This window comes from Bufo gargarizans, unplaced genomic scaffold (assembly GCF_014858855.1).
Source record: "Bufo gargarizans isolate SCDJY-AF-19 unplaced genomic scaffold, ASM1485885v1 original_scaffold_883_pilon, whole genome shotgun sequence".
Lineage (NCBI taxonomy): Eukaryota > Metazoa > Chordata > Amphibia > Anura > Bufonidae > Bufo > Bufo gargarizans.
This window is the reverse complement of record NW_025334742.1, coordinates 129,908-155,591: the sequence shown is the minus strand read 5'-3', so window position 1 is coordinate 155,591 and position 25,684 is coordinate 129,908. Positions and strand designations below refer to the sequence as shown.

General features: G+C 45.9%; 1 protein-coding gene across 2 annotated transcripts in view; it reads left to right on the top strand.

The window, feature by feature from the left end:
* The window catches only part of ATP8B1 (ATPase phospholipid transporting 8B1), a 120,190-nt gene that overhangs the window by 44,650 nt on the left and 49,856 nt on the right, over window positions 1–25,684 (top strand). For both annotated transcript variants that reach the window (XM_044275106.1, XM_044275105.1), the window contains exon 2: window positions 24,254–24,443. In XM_044275106.1, coding sequence (XP_044131041.1) covers window positions 24,269–24,443 — 175 coding nt within the window. In that variant the 5' untranslated portion in view covers window positions 24,254–24,268. The remainder of the gene's footprint in view (window positions 1–24,253; window positions 24,444–25,684) is intronic.

The window sequence follows — 25,684 nt, the reverse complement described above, 5'->3', positions numbered from 1 at the left end:
TGAACATGTGCACCTCGTGCTGCAGAATGTAAATAGCGGTCCGCAATGCACAGGCACTGGCTGTGTGGCCACCGTTTGCGGATTCGGACCCATTCACTTGAATGGGTCCGCGATCCGCAAGATTCAGTCCCACCGCAAAAAAAAATAGAACATGTTCCATTTTGTTACAGTGCGGAAGCACAGATCGAAATCTTACGGAAGCACTCCGTAGTGCTTCCGTTCCGTTCCGTGCCTTGCAGATTGCGGACTCTTTCAAGCATCCGTGATGAGGATCGCACACTGCCGATGCCCGTATATATTTTGCACCTCCAAAAAGGAAAGCGCATGGGCGACGAACAATCGTTACTACGATTGTTCATCTCCCCCCCCCCCCCCCCTCCATCCTTTTACATTAATATTTTTTACATATTGGATCAGCTGAATGCGTCTGTCTTTTGGTTTCCTCCCACACCCCATGGATCTCCATTTTGAAAGGGGTTACTTCTATTAGAGGAAGTTATCCCCTCTCTGGAGCTCCCTTAGAAATGAACGGAGCTGTTATATGCGTACCTGACTGGTGGCTCCTTTCATTTTGAGGGGGCTTCATGGAGTACATGGTCCCCATTCTCATGATCAGTGGAGGTCCCAGGGGTAGGACCCCCACCGATCTAATAGTTATCCCCTATCCTGTGGATAGGGGATGACGTTCTCTAACTGGAATACCCCTTTAACTGTACAGGGTACCCGTTCTCCTAATTGATGGGGGTCCCAGTGGTAGGCCCCTACCGGTCTAATGGTTATCCCCTATTCACATCTTCTAACAACTGGAATACCCCCTGCCCAGAATGCATCAATCAGCAGCACCAATCCCCTCCTATTATGATGGTTTGTTACATTTTAACTGCCGCTGATACATTGTATCAGTCTAGAGTCCAAGCTGTTTAGCTCCCAGTGGTTGTTAAATCTGCAGGAGATAACTGACGACCAATGTGGCCACCTGGACAAAAACTCCTACCATGGCCCCATATCCCATAGGGATTATAATCCAGCTTTCCAAGTCTCCTGAATGCCAAATCTGTCCATACCCTAGACATGTTGGGTGTGAAGAGCTGTAGGTTCTGCAGTGGCAGCCATATCCATTCTCACCCAGCTCTCCCAGACATGGGTATAAATGGCATCTCTATATGAACACCGGACCGGAGAACCTGTGGGCATTTCTCTTTATACATGTTTGGACCGTAGATGTTTTGGCTGAGGGATCCTTCCATGAACACAGGTCCTGATTCAGCAGGAGGCCTACCCTTTTGTTTTAGGTTCTTTCGATAAATCTCCCTCTGGTTATGAAGACAAACAGAAAATCCTGATGAAATAACGTTGTGTGAAGGCGGGCCGTGGGTGCATACGAGGTCGTAAAATATTTATTCTACCTGTCGCTGCCCGTGTGAATGTTTCATTAGATCCTTGTAAGAACGTGTTAACCTCTGGGCTCACCTGCGCTTCTCAATAATTCATCTGCCCGACTCTATAAATGATTCATGCTTTTGGTTCGCCGCTATGTCAGCGAATTCTACAGAGCATTCCCCCCCCCCAAAAAATGAAAGAAAAATTCCATTGATAGGATTTTTAGTCAGGGGGGTATGAACGGGGAGCACGCGCCTTGCTGTACTGCCCAGGGCACTGAGATATAGGGGTTAGACCAGGAAGCCACCTGCTTACCCCAAGAACTGACACTCCACTTTCCCAGGCTAATCTGTCGAACTGTGACATGGGAGGGGCAGAAACCATTTTAATGGGAGAGATCACAAGGGGCCCACAATGGTTTGTCCACGTGCTGCAGTCATGTCGTGTGTTTTGTTCTATTTATTTATTTTCAATATTTTACGAAATCCACAGAATAAACGACAAATGTCAGAATACTGTGGGTCTGACTGCTGAGAACAGAGGAAAACTAGATAGAAAAAAACTAACAAAAAAAGCAGTCAGATTTTTTTGTTTACCGTGTACACTACACACTAAAAATGACAGGACATATTCTGCGGGGCAGTACAATTACGGAGATGTCAAATTTTATAGTTTCTTTTTATGTTTTACTACTTAATAAAAAAATTACTGGAAAATGTCATAACTTCATTACTTGCAGGGTGTCGTTTTTGCTGGTACAATTTTGGGGTACATACAACTTTTTTTTTTTTTTTTTTTTTTTTTCAATTTTTCTTTATTTTTTTTATTTTTTTTGCGGTGGGGGGGTGGTGGCAATTAGGGATGGCACTTGGAACCAAACTTAAGTTCATAAAAAAAATAAAAATAATAATTATTTTTTATTACCAGAAGTCTCGCAAGACTTTGCAAAGTAATAACTTCGGCTCATCGGAGCCAATTAATTCTAATGCTGTACAGAGCTCCTGCTCCTAACAGTATTCTAACAAAGTTTTATGCGAATCGACTTTGGATGTTTCATCCGAAGTCGATTCGCTTATTCCTAGTGGCAATGACCAGCAAATCATCTATTTTTATTTTTTTCCCTTCAGACATTCACTGCATAAATATTTTAATATTTTAATTTTTCTGACACTTTATAAAGTGGCGATTGCTATTATTATTATTATTATTATATATATTTTTTTAATTATTTTTAGAAAAGGTGGTGAATTTTTAATATTTGAGATTTTTTTTTTTTTTTTTTTTTTTTTAAATAATACTTCTTAATTGCCTTTGGAAATATGAGCATGCAATCTTCTGATGGGCCTCTCCCATAGACAGTAATAAAATACTATTGCAGTCTGTGAGATTTCCACAGGCTGCTTTGTCAGGCCATTCCTCGGGTGCGGCTTTGCAGGCAGCTCGCTATGACGGTGCTTTGATCCTTTGCCACAGGTGTAGGCTGTTACAGCAACCAGTTGAAGTCCAGTGATTTGGCGAGGGGGGTATCTATTGGCATGTAGAGGGAGCCCCTTCCCTCTGTCTAAGGCTACGTCTACACAACGACATTTGTCACGCGACAGGGCACAACTACACTGCAACATTTGTAGCGCAACATTTTGTTGAACTAATGTCACGCGACAATTTTTACAATGATGGTCTATGGTGCAGCACTGCAACATTCTGCGACAGAACAGTCGCAGAAAAATCCATCTCGAATGGATTTTCTGCGACTTTTGCGTCGCAGTCGCAGCATGTTGCATGTTGCAGTGCTACTCCATAGACTGCCATTATAAAAATTGTCGTGCGACAAATGTCGTTGTGTAGACGTAGCCTAACTCTACAGAAGCCGCAGTCGCTATTGACTGCGGCATCTGAGATGTTCAATGATTGTGATTATAGATGACTGGTCGGTGCTGACGGTGTAATACTGCCGACACCTGCTGCATATAGAGAGAGCTCACTCTATACCTCCCCTTAAGGGCTCATGCACACTAAAGTATTTTCTTTCTGTGTCCATTCCGTTTTTTTTTTTTTTTTTGTTTTTTTTGTGGACCGTATGTGGAACCATTCATTTCAATGGATCCGAAAAAACCAAACGGAAGTTACTCCGTGTGCATTCAGTTTCCGTATGTCTGTATTTCCATTACACAAAAAATATAACATATCCTATTATTGTCCGCATTATGGAAAAGGATAGTACTGTTCCATTAGGGGCCAGCTGTTCCGTTCCGCAAAATACGGAATGCACACGTATGTCATCCGTATTTTATGAGGATCCGTTTTTTGCAGACCGCATAATACATACGGTCGTGTGCATGAGCCCTAACTATCATGACATATGGGAGTCGGTCAGCAGGAAATTCATTGATAAACCGGGCACAGTGCCTTGTAGGGCCGTCTCGGCAGAATGTAATGAATTCTTTCACTTAATGATCTGTTGATTCCTTCTGGAGAACAAAAAAAGTAGTTTAAAGGCCTCACGTACACAACCGTAGCAGGTCCGGGCTCGTATTGCGGCCCGTGAACAGCATCACCTGAATGGGTCCACAATTTTGGAAGATGTGGAACGTAGGCACAGATCGGAAGCACTGCGGAGCGTGCACTACTTTTTTGCAGTGCAGACTGTCTGTCTGATGTGGATTGTGGACCCTATTTGAATAGGTCCACATCCGCAGCACGATTCATGTCCATGAGGCCTTATCCATATGCAAATGAACAGGAAAGAGCACCAAGAGCAGGATTTATTTATTTATTTTATTTTTCTCTAGCCATACTGACCCCTTTAAAAAAGAATTCCTGGCTAACAACTCCCTTCTAAGATATGAATTCTGGTGTATTTTAGTGAAAACTAAAACTGTTAGTGTTATAATTATTATTATAATATATATATATATTCATCTTTAACTGAACGTGCTGTAAATCCGGGGTGTGCAAGCTGTGGCCTAGGCCCTGGGGTCTGCATGTGTCTTACCATACCGTCTGTGCAGCCCCCACTCTCTCCATTGTAGTTTTTGGGCATTGTGAAAGGCATGGCTGGTTCTATGACTCCCATAAACTAAAATGGAGATGGGCATCCTTATGTCTCCGAAGCCAGGGACTGATATTGCCCACAAGTGAAGTCCTTCTGTTATCACATTTATTACTGCATATAATCTCCATACGTCTCGGATGACAATACTTTGCCCTATTTTGGGGTGGTAATGTCTGACAAAGTAGCCTCCAACTAGACCCTTATCTAAATCTTATTGGTTTAGTTCTGCAGTGTCCTCCTGAGGAGCCAGGGTAGAGGATAGGAGTGGTAGTGGCCCTGATGAAGTGTTGGGTCACAGTGTCCTTCCTCAGGCTGTGGTTCTCTGGGGATTGGTGCAGTGGAAATGCAGTCTTTATTTTACTAAGTGCAATGTAGAACCTGAAATATACAGTAACAACAGATCTTCTCTGGCACCAGCAGGGATATGGAGACGGGTTGATTGGTGATAATTAAGCACTTGGATGATACTGGCCTAGGGGTTATTTGGTGATGGGTGGCTTAGCTGTAATCCCTCACCTTGCAGCAGTGTCTGGTAATGTAGAACTAGCAGGTCACTCTGCTGTCTGGACTCCCAAGGCTTTACTTGAAGACAAATTAAAGTGGATCTTTCTGGAGTCTGGAGCAGGAGCACTGCAGTAAGCTTCCTCTCCCCTCTGTCTCTAGAAGCAGGACCAGCGCACGCCCCCCAAGAGAGGAGAACCAGAGTGGTTAACCCTGTTCCTGCCAAGTCAGGAAACAAACAGTAAAATACATAAAATAACGATACACACAACTTTGTAACACCCCCAGGTCTGTGGTACCACAATTCCAGAAGACAAAGTAAGCAATAAGAGGGTGCCAATATGATCTTATTGTTATGGCCTCGTGATTTAGTCATAGGATTTTGAACCTGAATCATTTTGTTTATGCTTTTCTGGTGTCACGTTTGTATCATGTAACATGTCACATGTCATCAGCTACTGTATACGGAAACTATGTGTAATAGGACAGGGCACGCTCCCTTCTGAAAGTCATCTACTGATAATGTGTTTTTAAAGCACGCTAATGGATTTTACAGTTTGTGACACAGAAAAGATTCACAAGTTCATGTTGATGTAGAATAAAATTCTGTTGTAAAAGTTTTTTAGTCCCTTTGTAAAGACAGTACTTTACTTATTCTGTACTGATCCTGAGTTACATCCTGTATTATACTCCAGAGCTGCACTCACTATTCTGCTGGTGGAGTCACTGTGTGCATACATTACATTACTTATCCTGTACTGATCCTGAGTTACATCCTGTATTATACTCCAGAGCTGCACTCACTATTCTGCTGGTGGAGTCACTGTGTACATACATTACTTATCCTGTACTGATCCTGAGTTACATCCTGTATTATACTCCAGAGCTGCACTCACTATTCTGCTGGTGCAGTCACTGTGTACACACATTACATTACTTATCCTGTACTTATCCTGAGTGACATCCTGTATTATACTCAAGAGCTGCACTCACTATTCTGCTGGTGGAGTCACTGTGTGCATACATTACATTACTTATCCTGTACTTATCCTGAGTTACATCCTGTATTATACTCCAGAGCTGCACTCACTATTCTGCTGGTGGAGTCACTGTGTACATACATTATTTATCCTGTACTGATCCTGAGTTACATCCTGTATTATTCTCCAGAGCTGCACTCACTATTCTGCTGGTGGAGTCACTGTGTACATACATTACTTATCCTGTACTGATCCTGAGTTACATCCTGTATTACACTCCAGAGCTGCACTCACTATTCTGCTGGTGGAGTCACTGTGTACATACATTACTTATCCTGTACTGATCCTGAGTTACATCCTGTATTATACTCCAGAGCTGCACTCACTATTCTGGTAGAGTCACTGTGTACATACATTACATTACTTATCCTGTACTGATCCTGAGTTACATCCTGTGTTATACTCCAGAGCTGCACTCACTATTCTGCTGGTGGAGTCACTGTGTACATACATTACATTACTTATACTGTACTGATCCTGAGTTACATAAAGTATTATACTCCAGAGCTGTACTCACTATTCTGCTGGTGCAGTCACTGTGTACATACATTACATTACTTATCCTGTACTGATCCTGAGTTACATCCTGTATTATACTCCAGAGCTGCACTCACTATTCTGTTGGTGTAAAAAAAATACTAGATCTAAAATTCTCAAGTTTCCCAGCAAATATGGTGAGAAACATATTTTAGATTTTTGACCAGTGTTGTGCTTCTGGGAGGTATGATGACTTTATTTATTTATTTAATTTATTGTGGTTAAGTAAGTTTAGAGAGTCCTATCACTGGTCAGGTCTGGTCCTGTACATATTACTATGGACTTATAGGTGAGCGCTGTGCTGGATCACTGGATACATTCAGTAGTGCTGGGGTTTCTTCTATTTAATCGCTTTTATTATGTCCATGTATTTGGCTCCATTATGCCGTTGATTTCCAGGATCGGGTGTGGCTTTTTCTACACAGATGGATAAATAACCATGGATAATCTATGCTTTGTAAATGTAGATGTTGTCTGTTGGGGACGTTGCATGATTAGCTCTAGAACCAGTTAGGTTAGTAATGCGATCAGTATCGTGCATCACGTAGAAAGATCCATTCTTTCATCTAGTAACTAGCGTAGTGCCGTTTTTGGAAAGCAGTCATGTTTTTCTAATTCTGGACATCCCCCTATAGTATTAGTCCTTAGGACAGCCTATCAATATTTGATCCGTCGGGGGTTGTAAACCCCCAGCATCTCTGTCAATCAGCCAAATAAACTGGTTGTGGTACACATGGTTTGCCCATGCATTGCGCCATCCATGCAGTTGTGGCTGTGCCCGGTACTGCGGCTCAATCCCACTCATCACAGCTGTACATAGGGTAAAGAAAGAATGAGTGCTGACACCCCCTGCATTCAGATGATCACCAGTGGTGTGGAGTGTCAGACCCTCTGTGGTCAAATACAGAAACCTATCCTAAAGTCACTATAAGCATGTTACATGGAAACAAGCAGATCATATATGTTGAAACGAAACATGCTGGACCCTTCCTTCCCCCAATATGTAGGGATACCCTGACATACATGGAATTTTTGCACTGGCCACGAGGCCTTATAGTATGTAAAAACTACCTTATCTGTAGAGGTAACTTTTCAGCAGTCTTCTCATTATTATCACAGGCAGAATTACAATGACATTCCCAATAGGTAATATCACAGCTTATCTACTCCCTCCTGACATCTGCACAGGTCACAGAGCATGCCTAAAAAAACATTCAAAGAAGTCAATGGGGTCCGCTGCTGTCCATTGTGTCTATATGGCCCTGCTTTTAAAGAACAGGAAGTCTTTACATATTTTAGGTCTAGTGGCCAGTGTGAAAACTGGACAATTATAGAACTTAATTTTTATTTTTTTATAGGTAGGGGCATGTAAAATGTAAAAGAAAATCACCAAAAATTCAAAAAATTAAACTTTTTCGGATGACAGTCCCTTTAAGGTGGAAGTATATCTGCATGTCCCTAAGCATTCTGAGACTGTCCAATTTCTGCTGACTGTGTAGGAACATACCCCCTTGACATGAGGCGAAGGTAACACCCTATTGTCAATTAAATCAAAAATTTCTAGAAGGGTTAACAGCGGAACTGCACAATGCAGACTTCTACGGAAAAGTTCTCCAGAATTATTAGTTAATGGGGAACAGAAGTAGTTACTAAAACAGACCCGTCTGGAGAGGTGAGGTGACAGGTCCTCCCAACTACAGGGAGTGCAGAATTATTAGGCAAGTTGTATTTTTGAGGATTAATTTTATTATTGAACAACAACCATGTTCTCAATGAACCCAAAAAACTCATTAATATCAAAGCTGAATATTTTTGGAAGTAGTTTTTAGTTTGTTTTTAGTTTTAGCTATTTTAGGGGGATATCTGTGTGTGCAGGTGACTATTACTGTGCATAATTATTAGGCAACTTAACAAAAAACTAATATATACCCATTTCAATTATTTTATTTTTACCAGTGAAACCAATATAACATCTCAACATTCACAAATATACATTTCTGACATTCAAAAACAAAACAAAAACAAATCAGTGACCAATATAGCCACCTTTCTTTGCAAGGACACTCAAAAGCCTGCCATCCATGGATTCTGTCAGTGTTTTGATCTGTTCACCATCAACATTGCGTGCAGCAGCAACCACAGCCTCCCAGACACTGTTCAGAGAGGTGTACTGTTTTCCCTCCTTGTAAATCTCACAATTGATGATGGACCACAGGTTCTCAATGGGGTTCAGATCAGGTGAACAAGGAGGCCATGTCATTAGATTTTCTTCTTTTATACCCTTTCTTGCCAGCCCCGCTGTGGAGTACTTGGACGCGTGTGATGGAGCATTGTCCTGCATGAAAATCATGTTTTTCTTGAAGGATGCAGACTTCTTCCTGTACCACTGCTTGAAGAAGGTGTCTTCCAGAAACTGGCAGTAGGACTGGGAGTTGAGCTTGACTCCATCCTCAACCCGAAAAGGCCCCACAAGCTCATCTTTGATGATACCAGCCCAAACCAGTACTCCACCTCCACCTTGCTGGCGTCTGAGTCGGACTGGAGCTCTTTGCCCTTTACCAATCCAGCCACGGGCCCATCAAGACTCACTCTCATTTCATCAGTCCATAAAACCTTAGAAAAATCAGTCTTGAGATATTTCTTGGCCCAATCTTGACGTTTCAGCTTGTGTGTCTTGTTCAGTGGTGGTCGTCTTTCAGCCTTTCTTACCTTGGCCATGTCTCTGAGTATTGCACACCTTGTGCTTTTGGGCACTCCAGTGATGTTGCAGCTCTGAAATATGGCCAAACTGGTGGCAAGTGGCATCTTGGCAGCTGCACGCTTGACTTTTCTCAGTTCATGGGCAGTTATTTTGTGCCTTGGTTTCTCCACACGCTTCTTGCGACCCTGTTGACTATTTTGAATGAAACGCTTGATTGTTCGATGATCACGCTTCAGAAGCTTTGCAATTTTAAGAGTGCTGCATCCCTCTGCAAGATATCTCACTATTTTTGACTTTTCTGAGCCTGTCAAGTCCTTCTTTTGACCCATTTTGCCAAAGGAAAGGAAGTTGCCTAATAATTATGCACACCTGATATAGGGTGTTGATGTCATTAGACCACACCCCTTCTCATTACAGAGATGCACATCACCTAATATGCTTAATTGGTAGTAGGCTTTCGAGCCTATACAGCTTGGAGTAAGACAACATGCATAAAGAGGATGATGTGGTCAAAATACTCATTTGCCTAATAATTCTGCACTCCCTGTAGTGATGATCGAGCATGTTCGGCTGAACACCTGTTCGGCTCGAGCATCTCGATGCTCAGCACATGGCGGTACTCGGCCGAGTTCCACATGTGCTCGAGCGCCATGCTCGAGTCTCCTCCCCGCACGTTTGTTGGCTGCTATGCAGCCAATAAACATGCAGGTTACTGCCCTCACTGTAATGCCAGTAGCCATGTTGACTACTGGCATTACAGTGATTGGCTGGCTGGAACGCATCATCGGGTGCTATATAGCACCCGATGACGCATGTTCGGCTCATTTGGAAGGGACAGAGAGTGTAAGGAGTGTAATTGAATATTTTTTGGTACAAAAACATTTCAGAGACCCAAAAGTCCTTTGTGTGTGCGACAGCAGCAATATATGTTTGTAGCGCAACCTGCGCTAAATTGCTCAGTGTTGGGGAGAGCTGTGCATAGGGAGGGACAGGCAGTGTAGGGAGTGTAAGAGGAAGATTTTTATACAAAAAACTTTTCAGAGACCGAAAAGTTATTTTAAGGACTATTGTGTGTGTGACAGCAGCAATATATGTTTTTAGCGCATCCTGCGCTAAATACCGTGTAATAGGCCGCAGTTAAATTATCTGCGCCACATCTCCTGTGTAAAGTGTGCGCATCCCTAAAATATCAGTGACATCCAGTGCAATTTTTCCGTAGACACTGCGAACAGTGACATTACCTGTGGTACCTGTCATGTATAACGTTTCCTAATCACAAATACCTTTGTAAATTTCTTTGCGCATACACTTCTACGCTACTGTACGTGTGACATACTTTCAAGCATATATCACATTTTAAAATGAAGAAGGCGAGCAGTAAGGGACGGGAAAGTGGCCGTGATGCTGATGGTGCACGCAGAGGCCGTGGCCCTGGGAACGGAGAAACTGTGCCTGCTGCCAGAGCACAAGAAAAACAATCATCCAAGATACCTAGTGTCATGTCACAGTTTGCAGGGCGGTGCAGGACACCACTCTCGAAGTCACACCAGTGCGACCAGGTGGTCGGTTGGATTGCAGCAGATAATGCTTCCAGTCGGTTAAGCACCACCCTGTCTTCCACCAGGTCCAGTCTCAGTAGCCAGGAGTTTGGTCAACACAATCCTCACCCTGATCCTCCTTCCTCCCACCATTTACAGTCTGGCCAAACAAGTGATCCCACACTCGGATATTCCGAGGACCTCTTTTCATCGCCATTACTTGATTTGTCCCTCTCGCCAAGCACGCTTGAAGAGGGACATGAGATTTTGTGCCCTGATTCCCAACCTCTTCTTCAGCATCCACAGTCACAAGAACATGACAGTAGGGAGCGGCAAATCAGTGTTTAATAAAGTGGATGATGATGAGACACAGTTTCCAATGAGTCAACCGCAATTACTGTCTCAAGAGGTTGATGAAGAGGATGAGACACAGTTGTCAATCACTGAGGTTGTTGTTAGGTCAACAAATCAGGAGGATGATTAGAGTGAGGAAGTAGAAGAGGAGGTGGTGGACGATGAGGTCACTGACCCAACCTGGGAAGGTGGTAAGGACAGCAATACAGAGGGGGAGGGGGATCTGCAGCACCGCAACAGACTGGAAGAGGCAGTGGGGTGGCAAAAGGGAGAAGGCGGGCCACACTAAACAACAGGCCCGCAACTGTTCCACGGAGCACACCCTTGCGGAAATCTCCCTTGCCAAGGGGTAGGTGTTCCGCAGTCTGGCGCTTTTTTTAAGGAAAGTGCAGACGACAAAAAAAAAATAGTTTTCAACCTGTGCCATACGAATATGAGCAGGGGTGTGAACAATAGCACCCTCGCCACCACCAGCATGATCTGCCACATGGCATCCAAGCACTGTAATAAGTGGGCAGAATGCCTGGGTCCACAATCTGTGTCTGCGGGTCACACCACTGCCTCCTCTTCCCCTATGTTACGTGCTGGCCAATCCCCTGTCGAAGGCGCAGGCGAAGATGCCTCCTGCCCTGCACCTGGACCTTTGCCAGCACCATCAGCGACCACATCCACTTCCATGTCCCAGCGCAGCGTCCAAATGTCCTTACCCCAGGCCTTTGAACGCAAGCGAAAATACCCAGTCACCCACCCACAGGCCATAGCACTAAATGTGCAGCTTTCCAAATTACTGGTCCTGGAAATGTTGCCATTCAGGCTTGTGGACACTGAGGCCTTCCGCAGCCTGATGTCGGCGGCCGTCCCGCATTACGCAGTCCCCAGCCGCCACTATTTTTCAAGGATTGCCATGCCCGCCTTACACCAACATGTGTCCCATAACATCACACGTGCCGTGACAAACGCAGTTACTAGGAAGGTCCACTTAACCACGGACACATGGACAAGTGCATTCAGCTAGGGACGCTGCATTTCCCTGACTGCACATTGGGTGAATGTTGTGGAGGCAGGGAGTGAGTCGTACCCTGAGATGGCACAGGTGCTACTGACGCCAAGGATTGCGGGCCCCACGTCAATCGGGGTTTTTGCCATCACCTACGTTAGTGGCTCCAAACCCCACTTCTTCTCCTCCACTTCCACCTCCAATGTATCTGCGTGCAGCACTAGTCAGTCATCAGTTGGTAGCTGGAAGCAGTGTAGCACTGTAGTGGGAAAGCGGTAACAGGCCACGCTGAAGCTGATATGCTTAGGGGACAAACGGCACACTGCCGGAGAGCTGTGGCAGGGGATAAGAGACCAGACTGAGCTGTGGCTTCCGCCACTCAACCTAGAACCAGGCATGGTTGTGTCTGATAATGGCCGTAGCTTGGTGGCGGCTTAGGAGCTCAGCAAGCTCAGACACACCCCATGCCTAGCCCACGTGTTTAACCTTGTGGTTCAGCGGTTTCTCAAAACCTACCCCAATTTGCCTGAGCTACTGGTGAAGGTGCGCCACGTGTTTGCACATTTCTAAAAGTCATCGACAGCTTCAGCCGGTCTGTCAATGCTGCAGCAGTGCTTCTGTTGTGCGACGTGAACACGTGCTGGAACTCCACGTTCCACGTGTTGGCCAGGCTTTGTGAGCACAGAGGGCAGTAGTGAAATACCAGCTGCAACATGGTCGTCGCCTTTCCAGTCACAAGCGAGGAGTGGGCATGGATGTCTGACCTCTGTGAGGTTTTAAGAGACTTTGATGAATCCACACAGATGGTTAGCGGCGATAACGCTATTATCAGAGTAACCATCCCACTTCTGTGTCTACTCAAACGCTTTCTGCTCACAATTAAGGCGAATGCTTTGCATGTGGAAGAGGTGGAAATGAGGAAGACCTTACACAGGGTAATAGCCAGACCACCCTTAGTTCGTCTTCTCCGCTCGAATTGGACGATGAAGAGGAGGAGGAGGAGCAGGAGACAGTTGACTCCGCCACAGAGGGTAGTATCCATGGAAGTTTTATTCCATCTGTTCCACGTGGGTGGGCAGAAGAGGATGAGGAGATTGAGAGTGATCCTCCTGATGACGACAGCGAAGTCTTGCCTGTTGGTACTCTGGCACACGGCTGTCTTCATGTTAGGCTGCCTTTCCCGCGACCCGCTCGTTATACACATTTTAAACAACACGGAATACTGGATGTTCACCCTTCTCGACCCCCGCTACAAAAATAACTTCTCATCTCTCATTCCTGTGGTGGAGAGGACGAGCAAAATGGTGCAATACCAGAAGATCCTTGTTGAAAAATTGCTCCTAAAATTTCCATCTGACAACGCTGGAGGCAGAGTACGTAGTGAGGGGAACACACAGTAGTTCCAACAGAGGCAGGGCAACACTCTCCAAAGCCTGGGACAGTTTCATGACACCGCGCCAGCACAGTCACCCTGATGCGCCGCCTAGTGTCACAAGGAGGGAAACATTTTGGAAGATGGGTACATAACAGACCGTGTCAGCGTCCTCAATGATCCCTCAGTGCCTTACAACTACTGGGTGTCCAAGTTGGACACTTGGCACAAACTGGCGCTGTACGCCTTGGAGGTGCTGGCCTGCCCTGCCGCCAGTGTTTTGTCTGAGCGAGTATTGATTGCTGCTTGTGGTATTGTAACAGATAAGCGTATCCGCCTGTCAACTGAAAATGCTGACAGGTTGACTCCTATAAAAATAAACCAGGCCTGGATTGATCATGACTTCTCGACTCCACCAGAGGAAAGCAGCTGAACATAAAGGCACTTTAAATGTGTTGTTTATAATGTACTGAATACACTGTATTCCCATGCACCCCTTCCACCACAAACAAGAGTATATGGTTCAATCTTCCTTTTCTCATCCTCCTTCTCCTCTTCCATCATATCAACAAAACATGCTTATTCATCGCATATAATGTTTTACAAGGTCTGCTCACCAGCAGGCCCTCGCATAAATTTTTTTTTACAGGGTCAGCTCACCTGCAGGCCTGCACCTAATTATACCTAATGGGTAACTTGGGCGCATGCTGCCTTGCTTGGATGTGATAGCCAAAGCTGTTTCTCAGGCTCCCTCTCCCGCATTGAACACTGATTCCCCGTTACCCGTAGTCACCATGGTTTGCGCTGACAATAACATTGAAAGTTGATAGGCCAGATAACTGAATGGATCGTCGCCATCACGGGGACGTGCGATCGGCCCCAGGTTATCTAGAGTCACCAAAGCGGCAGCAGGCCCTCACCCATAATGTTTTTGAGGGTCACCAGCAGGCCATCAATCATAATTTTTCAAGGGTGTGTATGATGCCCTCCTTTATATGTAACATAGGGTGTATTGTAGTGCCGAATCCTTGTAATTTTTGGCAGCCCTTTCACTTAGTGCATAGGCTTTATGAGTGTAAGAGTCCCACTACCTGAACAGTTGTACCACAATGTGAATGAGACCCTCCTTTATGTGATATACAGGTTGTATCGGAGTGCCTCTTCCTTGTAATTTTTGGCAGCACTTGCACTTTATATACAAGTAAATATACAGGAAAGAATGTTTCCTAACAATTTTTCCTCTAAAATCGATTTAATCTTCGGTTTCCTGCGTATTAATGTCAGTCTGTAAAAGTGGGTACTACTCGGACAACATCGTTCCCAGCAGCGACCTGGGAGTCCAAGATGCATCAAGAAATCCTCCCCATGCTGTTTCTGACCTTTTTCCTATGAACCAGACACCCTCCCCTCTTCAGAGCAAGGGGGTGCCTGGTTTAATGCTCGGGTTCTCCCATTGACTTCCATTATACTCGAGTACTCGGTAGAGCACCCGAGCATCCCGATGTGTTCCGCCCGAGCACTATGTTGCGTGATCAACACTACTCCCGACCCAAGCCTCTGTAATGATTGTGTGACGGACCCTATTGTGCCCGAAGGCCATGTGATATCTTGCCTGCATTGTGTTCTGTAAATGTTATTTTATTTTTTTCCTTTTGTAAATTTTTTTTTTCCATTTTAAAGCTGGTACATGGCAGATACTGAGATTTCAGGTTGCAACTTGATCCTTGAAGAATTGTGATCAGGCTCGATTGTTGCTGTGAACACTATGTAATCTCCATTGTGAGGAGCAGGACTTAAATTACATTTCTTAAAGGGTAGAAATGTGCTGTGACAGGCCTCAGTCCATGAATAGGTCTTTTTTTTCCATTTTATTTTATTTTTTTGTGCTATAGATAATGGCTCTGATCGTTCCAGGATGGAGGCCTTTGTGTGCGTACCATTGTGCCGTCCGTGAGGTCTTATTATTTTTTCATTTTAGACTGATGGCCTTTACACTGATTGCCGGTTTGGAGTGGCCTGGACAATAGATGATAAGACTCTCTAAAGTTTTAATATTTAATCTGATAAAATATTTATATAAGGCTCCGCTCTATTCATCTTCTGAATAGTCTTTTTGAACAATGGCTGAAGAACATGCGTTCTCTTATTGTTCCGCTTGACCCGAGTTCCCTTACCAGTTTTGAGAAAGCAAAAAAAACAAATACTGAAGTTCATGATGGTGATGTCCACATCCACACTTTCATTGACTTAGGAATCTCTTGGCCATGAGATTGGAATAATCTTGGCTTCTTTACAGACAACTTCTAGACCTAATCAGTCCATTCAACATACCTTTTTTAATGCCGTTGTGCATCTGTGCTGAGAGTCCAGGAGAGCATAGAAGCAATAGTAGTAAAAATGGTGGTTGTAGTTACTCAGTCTGATGCTGTCCTGGACCATGCACTGATAGAAAGGGTGCACATTTCTTCCCTTCAGGGCATGCCCTGGTTCTGTCTCATGGTGGTTCAGGGTGCTTTTTGTGAGGTGCAAGGTAGGGTCCCTTAGAAATAATGAGGTGGATTTAACAGTAGAACAGTTCTTTACTGGCAAATGAAGTTCAAGCGCATCAGTACAGTTCTCGGCATGCATGGCCTGACGGTTCTAGAACAGTGATGTAATTACCACAGGTCTCATAGGCTGATATTCTTATTCAGTATTTTTAATAGTGGACACATAAACAGAGGATTTTTAAGTTTGTAGAGTCTTCGCTAGGTATATGCTGTTGCCCTTAATCTCTTTACTTTTTTCAGGATTACCCATTTCGCCATTCAATGATCTTAACAGGATGCAGTGGTCCTGAATTTATAGACCTCTTGTCTAATCCTGGACTGATTTATACCCAGGTTTTGAGCAATGCTTTAGTAGCCTTTTCCAGCTTTATGCTTTTCCAGAACTGATCTATTGAGGTCTGTTGGAGTCACCTGAAAGTTGTGTAAATCAAGGTATGGTTCATACAAACCAATCTTCTTGGGAAAAAAACTTATTTGTCAGTAACCAGGCGTTGTGTGCCTTTACTTAGCAAGCAAAGCAGTTGTGAAATCCAAACTTCAAATTTCAACTTCTTAACTGAAAATCTTTTTAACTTCTTAGCTCTTGGAGAATTATCACAGAGGTTCGCTTACTTTTTTTTAATAGTTAGAATTGTCTATCATTGTGACTTTAATATCAATTAGACCACATTTTATTAGTAACTAGGGATGAGCGAACTCGAACTGTATAGTTCGGGTTCGTACCGAATTTTGGGGTGTCCGTGACACGGACCCGAACCCGGACATTTTCGTAAAAGTCCGGGTTCGGGTTCGGTGTTCGTCGCTTTCTTGGCGCTTTTGTGACGCTTTCTTGGCGCTTTTTGAAAGGCTGCAAAGCAGCCAATCAACAAGCGTCGTACTACTTGCCCCAAGAGGCCGTCACAGCCATGCCTACTATTGGCATGGCTGTGATTGGCCAGAGCACCATGTGACCCAGCCTCTATTTAAGCTGGAGTCACATAGCGCCGCCCGTCACTCTGCTCTGATTAGCGTAGGGAGAGGTTGCGGATGCGACAGTAGGGCGAGATTAGGCAGATTAACTCCTCCAAAGGACTTCACTTGATTAATCGATCGATCTGCAGCTGTGCATCATTGAGCTGCTGAAATTCAAATGCTCACTCACTGTTTTTAGGCTGCCCAGACCGTTTGTCAGTCACTTTTTTCTGGGGTGATCGGCGGCCATTTTGTGTCTTGTGCGGTGCTGCGACCAAGTGCATCCAAGCTGCGACCAAGTGCATTTAACCCTCAATGGTGTGGTTGTTTTTTGGCTAAAGCCTACATCAGGGTGAAGCTGTCACACCAAGTGCATTTAACCAGCAATAGTCTGTTTATTTTTTGGCCATATACTACATCAGGGGCAAGCTGCGCCCGTCACCAAGTGCATTTAACCCTCAGTAGTGTGGTTGGTCAAGCTGTGACACCAAGTGCATTTAACCAGCAATAGTCTGTTCATTTTTTGGCCATATACTACATCAGGGGCAAGCTGCGCCCGTCACCAAGTACATTTAACCCTCAGTAGTGTGGTTGGTCAAGCTATCACACCAAGTGCATTTAACCAGCAATAGTCTGTTCATTTTTTGGCCATATACTAAATCAGGGGCAAGCTGCGCCCGTCACCAAGTGCATTTAACCAGCAATAGTCTGTTCATTTTTTGGCCATATACTACATCAGGGGCAAGCTGCGCCCGTCACCAAGTGCATTTAACCCTCAGTAGTGTGGTTGGTCAAGCTATCACACCAAGTGCATTTAACCAGCAATAGTCTGTTCATTTTTTGGCCATATACTAAATTAGGGGCAAGCTGCGCCCGTCACCAAGTGCATTTAACCAGCAATAGTCTGTTCATTTTTTGGCCATATACTACATCAGGGGCAAGCTGCGCCCGTCACCAAGTGCATTTAACCCTCAGTAGTGTGGTTGGTCAAGCTATCACACCAAGTGCATTTAACCAGCAATAGTCTGTTCATTTTTTGGCCATATACTAAATCAGGGGCAAGCTGCGCCCGTCACCAAGTGCATTTAACCCTCAGTAGTGTGGTTCGTCAAGCTGTGACACCAAGTGCATTTAACCAGCAATAGTCTGTTCATTTTTTGGCCATATCCCAGTCTAATTCTGTCACTAAATCCATACCGGTCACCCAGCGCCTAAATACTAGGCCTCAAATTTATATCCCGCTAAATCTCTCGTTACCGCTGTCCTGTTGTGGCTGGGAAAGTTATTTAGTGTCCGTCAAAGCACATTTTTTGTTCTGGGTTGAAGTACAATTCCCAATTTAGCAATTTCATAATTTAGTGGTTTCTGCTATATCAGAGCTATTTGAAATCTATCCCTAAAAGGGTATATAATATTCAAGGTGCACATTGGGTCATTCAGAATAACTTCACACACACCCGCTACTGTGCATTTCCAAGTCTAATTCTGTCACTAAACCCATACCTGTCACCCAGCGCCTAAATACTAGGCCTCAAATTTATATCCAGCTAAATCTGTCCTTAGTGCTGTAGCTGGGCGAGTTATTTAGTGTCCGTTCAAGCACATTTCTTGTTCTGGGTTGAAATACAATTCCCAATTTAGCAATTTCATAATTTAGTGGTTTCTGCTATATCAGAGCTATTTGAAATCTATCCCTAAAAAAAGGGTATATAATATTCAAGGTGCACATTGGGTCATTCAGAATAACTTCACACACACCCGCTACTGTGTATTTCCAAGTCTAATTCTGTCACTAAACCCATACCGGTCACCCAGCGCCTAAATACTAGGCCTCAAATTTATATCCAGCTGAATTTGAATACAATACATTGGGCCAAATAATATTTTTGTTGTTGTGGTGAACGATAACAATGAGGAAAACATCTAGTAAGGGACGCGGACATGGTCGTGGTGGTGTTAGTGGACCCTCTGGTGCTGGGAGAGGACGTGGCCGTTCTGCCACATCCACACGTCCTAGTGTACCAACTACCTCAGGTCCCAGTAGCCGCCAGAATTTACAGCGATATATGGTGGGGCCCAATGCCGTTCTAAGGATGGTAAGGCCTGAGCAGGTACAGGCATTAGTCAATTGGGTGGCCGACAGTGGATCCAGCACGTTCACATTATCTCCCACCCAGTCTTCTGCAGAAAGCGCACAGATGGCGCCTGAAAACCAACCCCATCAGTCTGTCACATCACCCCCATGCATACCAGGGAAACTGTCTCAGCCTCAAGTTATGCAGCAGTCTCTTATGCTGTTTGAAGACTCCGCTGGCAGGGTTTCCCAAGGGCATCCACCTAGCCCTTCCCCAGCGGTGAAAGACATAGAATGCACTGACGCACAACCACTTATGTTTCCTGATAATGAGGACATGGGAATACCACCTCAGCATGTCTCTGATGATGACGAAACACAGGTGCCAACTGCTGCGTCTTTCTGCAGTGTGCAGACTGAACAGGAGGTCAGGGATCAAGACTGGGTGGAAGACGATGCAGGGGATGATGAGGTCCTAGACCCCACATGGAATGAAGGTCGTGCCACTGACTTTCACAGTTCGGAGGAAGAGGCAGTGGTGAGACCGAGCCAACAGCGTAGCAAAAGAGGGAGCAGTGGGCAAAAGCAGAACACCCGCCGCCAAGAAACTCCGCCTGCTACTGCCCGCCGCCATCTGGGACCGAGCACCCCAAAGGCAGCTTCAAGGAGTTCCCTGGCATGGCACTTCTTCAAACAATGTGCTGACGACAAGACCCGAGTGGTTTGCACGCTGTGCCATCAGAGCCTTAAGCGAGGCATTAACGTTCTGAACCTGAGCACAACCTGCATGACCAGGCACCTGCATGCAAAGCATGAACTGCAGTGGAGTAAACACCTTAAAACCAAGGAAGTCACTCAGGCTCCCCCTGCTACCTCTTCTGCTGCTGCCGCCTCGGCCTCTTCCTCTGCCTCTGGAGGAACGTTGGCACCTGCCGCCCAGCAAACAGGGGATGTACCACCAACACCACCACCACCTCCGTCACCAAGCGTCTCAACCATGTCACACGGCAGCGTTCAGCTCTCCATCTCACAAACATTTGAGAGAAAGCGTAAATTCCCACCTAGCCACCCTCGATCCCTGGCCTATGAAATGCTGTCATTTAGGCTGGTGGACACAGACAGCTTCAAACAGCTCATGTTGCTTGCTGTCCCACAGTATGTTGTTCCCAGCCGCCACTACTTCTCCAAGAGAGCCGTGCCTTCCCTGCACAACCAAGTATCCGATAAAATCAAGTGTGCACTGCGCAACGCCATCTGTGGCAAGGTCCACCTAACCACAGATACGTGGACCGGTAAGCACGGCCAGGGACGCTATATCTCCCTAACTGCACACTGGGTAAATGTAGTGGCAGCTGGGCCCCAGGCGGAGAGCTGTTTGGCGCACGTCCTTCCGCCGCCAAGGATCGCAGGGCAACATTCTTTGCCTCCTGTTGCCACCTCCTCCTTCTCGGCTTCCTCCTCCTCTTCTTCCACCTGCTCATCCAGTCAGCCACACACCTTCACCACCAACTTCAGCACAGCCCGGGGTAAACGTCAGCAGGCCATTCTGAAACTCATATGTTTGGGGGACAGGCCCCACACCGCACAGGAGTTGTGGCGGGGTATAGAACAACAGACCGACGAGTGGTTGCTGCCGGTGAGCCTCAAGCCCGGCCTGGTGGTGTGCGATAATGGGCGAAATCTCGTTGCAGCTCTGGGACTAGCCAATTTGACGCACATCCCTTGCTTGGCGCATGTGCTGAATTTGGTGGTGCAGAAGTTCATTCACAACTACCCCGACATGTCAGAGCTGCTGCATAAAGTGCGGGCCGTCTGTTCGCGCTTCCGGCGTTCACATCCTGCTGCTGCTCGCCTGTCTGCGCTACAGCGTAACTTCGGCCTTCCCGCTCACCGCCTCATATGCGACGTGCCCACCAGGTGGAACTCCACCTTGCACATGCTGGACAGACTGTGCGAGCAGCAGCAGGCCATAGTGGAGTTTCAGCTGCAGCACGCACGGGTCAGTCGCACTACAGAACAGCACCACTTCACCACCAATGACTGGGCCTCCATGCGAGACCTGTGTGCCCTGTTGCGCTGTTTCGAGTACTCCACCAACATGGCCAGTGGCGATGACGCCGTTATCAGCGTTACAATACCACTTCTATGTCTCCTTGAGAAAACACTTAGGGCGATGATGCAAGAGGAGGTGGCCCAGGAGGAGGAGGAGGAGGAAGAGGGGTCATTTTTAGCACTTTCAGGCCAGTCTCTTCGAAGTGACTCAGAGGGAGGTTTGGCAACAGCAGAGGCCAGGTACAAATGTGGCCAGACAGGGCCCACTACTGGAGGACGAGGAGGACGAGGATGAGGAGGAGGTGGAGGAGGATGAGGATGAAGCATGGTCACAGCGGGGTGGCACCCAACGCAGCTCGGGTCCATCACTGGTGCGTGGCTGGGGGGAAAGGCAGGACGATGACGATACGCCTCCCACAGAGGACAGCTTGTCCTTACCCCTGGGCAGCCTGGCACACATGAGCGACTACATGCTGCAGTGCCTGCGCAACGACAGCAGAGTTGCCCACATTTTAACCTGTGCGGACTACTGGGTTGCCACCCTGCTGGATCCACGCTACAAAGACAATGTGCCCACCTTACTTCCTGCACTGGAGCGTGATAGGAAGATGCGCGAGTACAAGCGCACGTTGGTAGACGCGCTACTGAGAGCATTCCCAAATGTCACAGGGGAACAAGTGGAAGCCCAAGGCCAAGGCAGAGGAGGAGCAAGAGGTCGCCAAGGCAGCTGTGTCAATGCCAGCTCCTTTGAGGGCAGGGTTAGCATGGCAGAGATGTGGAAAACTTTTGTCAACACGCCACAGCTAACTGCACCACCACCTGATACGCAACGTGTTAGCAGGAGGCAACATTTCACTAACATGGTGGAACAGTACGTGTGCACACCCCTCCACGTACTGACTGATGGTTCGGCCCCATTCAACTTCTGGGTCTCTAAATTGTCCACGTGGCCAGAGCTAGCCTTTTATGCCTTGGAGGTGCTGGCCTGCCCGGCGGCCAGCGTTTTGTCTGAACGTGTATTCAGCACGGCAGGGGGCGTCATTACAGACAAACGCAGCCGCCTGTCTACAGCCAATGTGGACAAGCTGACGTTCATAAAAATGAACCAGGCATGGATCCCACAGGATCTGTCCGTCCCTTGTCCAGATTAGACATTAACTACCTCCCCTTAACCATATATTATTGGACTCCAGGGCACTTCCTCATTCAATCCTATTTTTATTTTCATTTTACCATTATATTGCGAGGCTACCCAAAGTTGAATGAACCTCTCCTGTGTCTGGGTGCCGGGGCCTAAATATATGCCAATGGACTGTTCCAATGTTGGGTGACGTGAAGCCTGATTCTCTGCTATGACATGCAGACTGATTCTCTGCTGACATGAAGACAGATTCTCTGTTACGGGACCTCTCTCCTCTGCCTGTGTGTGTGCTGGGCCTAAATATATGCCAATGGACTGTTGCAGTGGTGGCTGACGTGAAGCCTCATTCTCTGCTATGACATGCAGACTGATTCTCTGCTGACATGAAGACAGATTCTCTGTTACGGGACCTCCCTCCTCTGCCTGGGTGCTGGGCCTAAATATATGCCAATGGACTGTTGCAGTGGTGGCTGACGTGAAGCCTGATTCTCTGCTATGACATGCAGACTAATTCTCTGCTGACATGAAGACAGATTCTCTGTTACGGGACCTCCCTCCTCTGCCTGGGTGCTGGGCCTAAATATATGCCAATGGACTGTTGCAGTGGTGGCTGACGTGAAGCCTCATTCTCTGCTATGACATGCAGACTGATTCTCTGCTGACATGAAGACAGATTCTCTGTTACGGGACCTCCCTCCTCTGCCTGGGTGCTGGGCCTAAATATATGCCAATGGACTGTTGCAGTGGTGGCTGACGTGAAGCCTGATTCTCTGCTATGACATGCAGACTAATTCTCTGCTGACATGAAGACAGATTCTCTGTTACGGGACCTCTCTCCTCTGCCTGGGTGCTGGGCCTAAATATATGCCAATGGACTGTTGCAGTGGTGGCTGACGTGAAGCCTCATTCTCTGCTATGACATGCAGACTAATTCTCTGCTGACATGAAGCCAGATTGTCTGTTACGGGACCTCTCTCCTCTGCCTGTGTGTGTGCTGGGCCTAAATATATGCCAATGGACTGTTGCAGTGGTGGCTGACGTGAAGCCTCATTCTCTGCTATGACATGCAGACTGATTCTCTGCTGACATGAAGCCAGATTCTCTGTTACGGGACCTCTCTCCTCTGCCTGTGTGTGTGCTGGGCCTAAATATATGCCAATGGACTGTTGCAGTGGTGGCTGACGTGAAGCCTCATTCTCTGCTATGACATGCAGACTAATTCTCTGCCGACATGAAGACAGATTCTCTGTTACGGGACCTCTCTCCTCTGCCTGGGTGCTGGGCCTAAATTTATGAAAATGGACTCTTACAGTGGTGGGTGACGTGAAGCCAGATTCTCTGCTATGGAACCTCTCTCCAATTGATTTTGGTTAATTTTTATTTTAATTCATTTCCCTATCCACATTTGTTTGCAGGGGATTTACCTACATGTTGCTGCCTTTTGCAGCCCTCTAGCTCTTTCCTGGGCTGTTTTACAGCCTTTTTAGTGCCGAAAAGTTCGGGTCCCCATTGACTTCAATGGGGTTCGGGTTCGGGACGAAGTTCGGATCCCGAACCCGAACATTTCCGGGATGTTCGGCCGAACTTCTCGAACCCGAACATCCAGGTGTTCGCTCAACTCTATTAGTAACAAATTCAGGGTTCACTTAATTTTCCTGCAACTGTAACAAGCAACAAGGGGAAAAAAAGACAAATAAGCTACTCTCTCCACTAGGGGGAGCTCACTGAATACTAAATGAGTTATTTGGTAACTGTATAAATCTGTCTGCCTGAGCTCCCTCTGGTGGTAGCTGTGAGCAGACTAAATTTTATCATTGGGGTATGTAAGGGATTTTTGATGAGTGATCAGTAGAGAACAACCTTTGGTCCACCACCGATCAGCAGAATGAAGGAGCTGCAATTCAGTCTACATTAAATTATGTGATACATATGGTAGTACATTAAGAAGGGGAGTTTTGCAATCTGCCAGTGGAGCATTTATAAATCCACCTAATGATGATTATTTTCTTTTTAGATCTCCTCACACATCATGGATACAGATTACGACACAACATTTGAGGAGGACTCACAGATGCCAAATGATGATGAAGTTCCATATAGTGATGATGAAACCGATGATGAACTGGAGAGTCCAAACTCAGACGAACCTGAGCAAAACAGAATCAACAAACAAGCAGAGCTCAGCCAAGTGCAGATCCCAAAAGGTAAGTGCACCTCAGAACCCCAGAACCTGCCTTCCTTTATAATTGTAATATCAGGGGCATAGAAAGATCTTATCACCATAGGAAGTATGGTTCCTACCCATTTTCCCAGTAGACATGCATCATACTCTCCCATGCAATGTGAATCGAAACGCACACCTTCCGATATTTCTGACAAATTTACCATTCTTTATATTAAAATCAAAGAAATTTTTAATAGAAAAAATTTGTAATAAAAAAAGTCTGAAAAAGTGGAACAGGTGCATCATAAATATGGCGCTCATTCAGAACATCATATTTATCAATGAATTTACACCAGACAGCTGACATTAATACACGGATACATTCCTGCTTCCCTTCACACAAAATAATACAAAACTTGCTGCCTGCAGCCACCACTAGGGGGAGCGCTGCGCATAGGAATTTATAAAGTTACTATTGATATCAGTGCTGGCTGTAAGTAATTTCTTTGCAATGAGCTCCCTCTAGTGGCAGCTGCCTGAAAATTTAGTGACTGTACATTGGGAACAGGAGAAGCAGTTCAGCACCAGGCTTCCCCCTTCCCCTGGGTCCCATAGTAGTCGTGTGGTCTGCCTCCATGAAAGATACACCAGTGGGTATATTAAAGCCTGTGAGCATGGCAAATCAACATGTAATTTCTTCCTGTTTGCTGTTGTCAGTCATAGGACATCACCTTCTGTGTCAATGAATACTGGGATAGTACAGGATCGGTAGGCTCCATCGATGAGCTATTACAGACTGGGTGGATATTGTACCTTCAGGATGTTATAGGCCTTGCAATTTTCATTTATTAGACCCATGCACTAGGGCCATTCCATAAGAAACTAGATGGCAGTATGATTTGGTGTGTTGGAGGGCATACAAAATCCATGGCCCTGATTAATGGGGTTATCAGAAAAAAATAATAATCTAGAAACGGCACCACTCTTGTCCGTGGGTTGTGTCTAGCATTAAATCTCATGCCCATGAAAGTGAATGAGACTATGCTGCGATACCAAATAAGAGTCCATGAACAAGAGTGGTGCTGTTTCTGGAACCCCTTTAATTCCCATGTCTCTTACGTCCGGCCGCCTACTATCCCATTCTCCATCACAAATAGAAATGCCCTGCATCTGCTGCCCATGGGTATTGAATAGCCACCATGGAGTCTTTTTCCACTATACATGGACCAGCTTACCGTACTTGCCTCTAATACAGTGAGGGAGAATGTGGCGCGAGCAGCC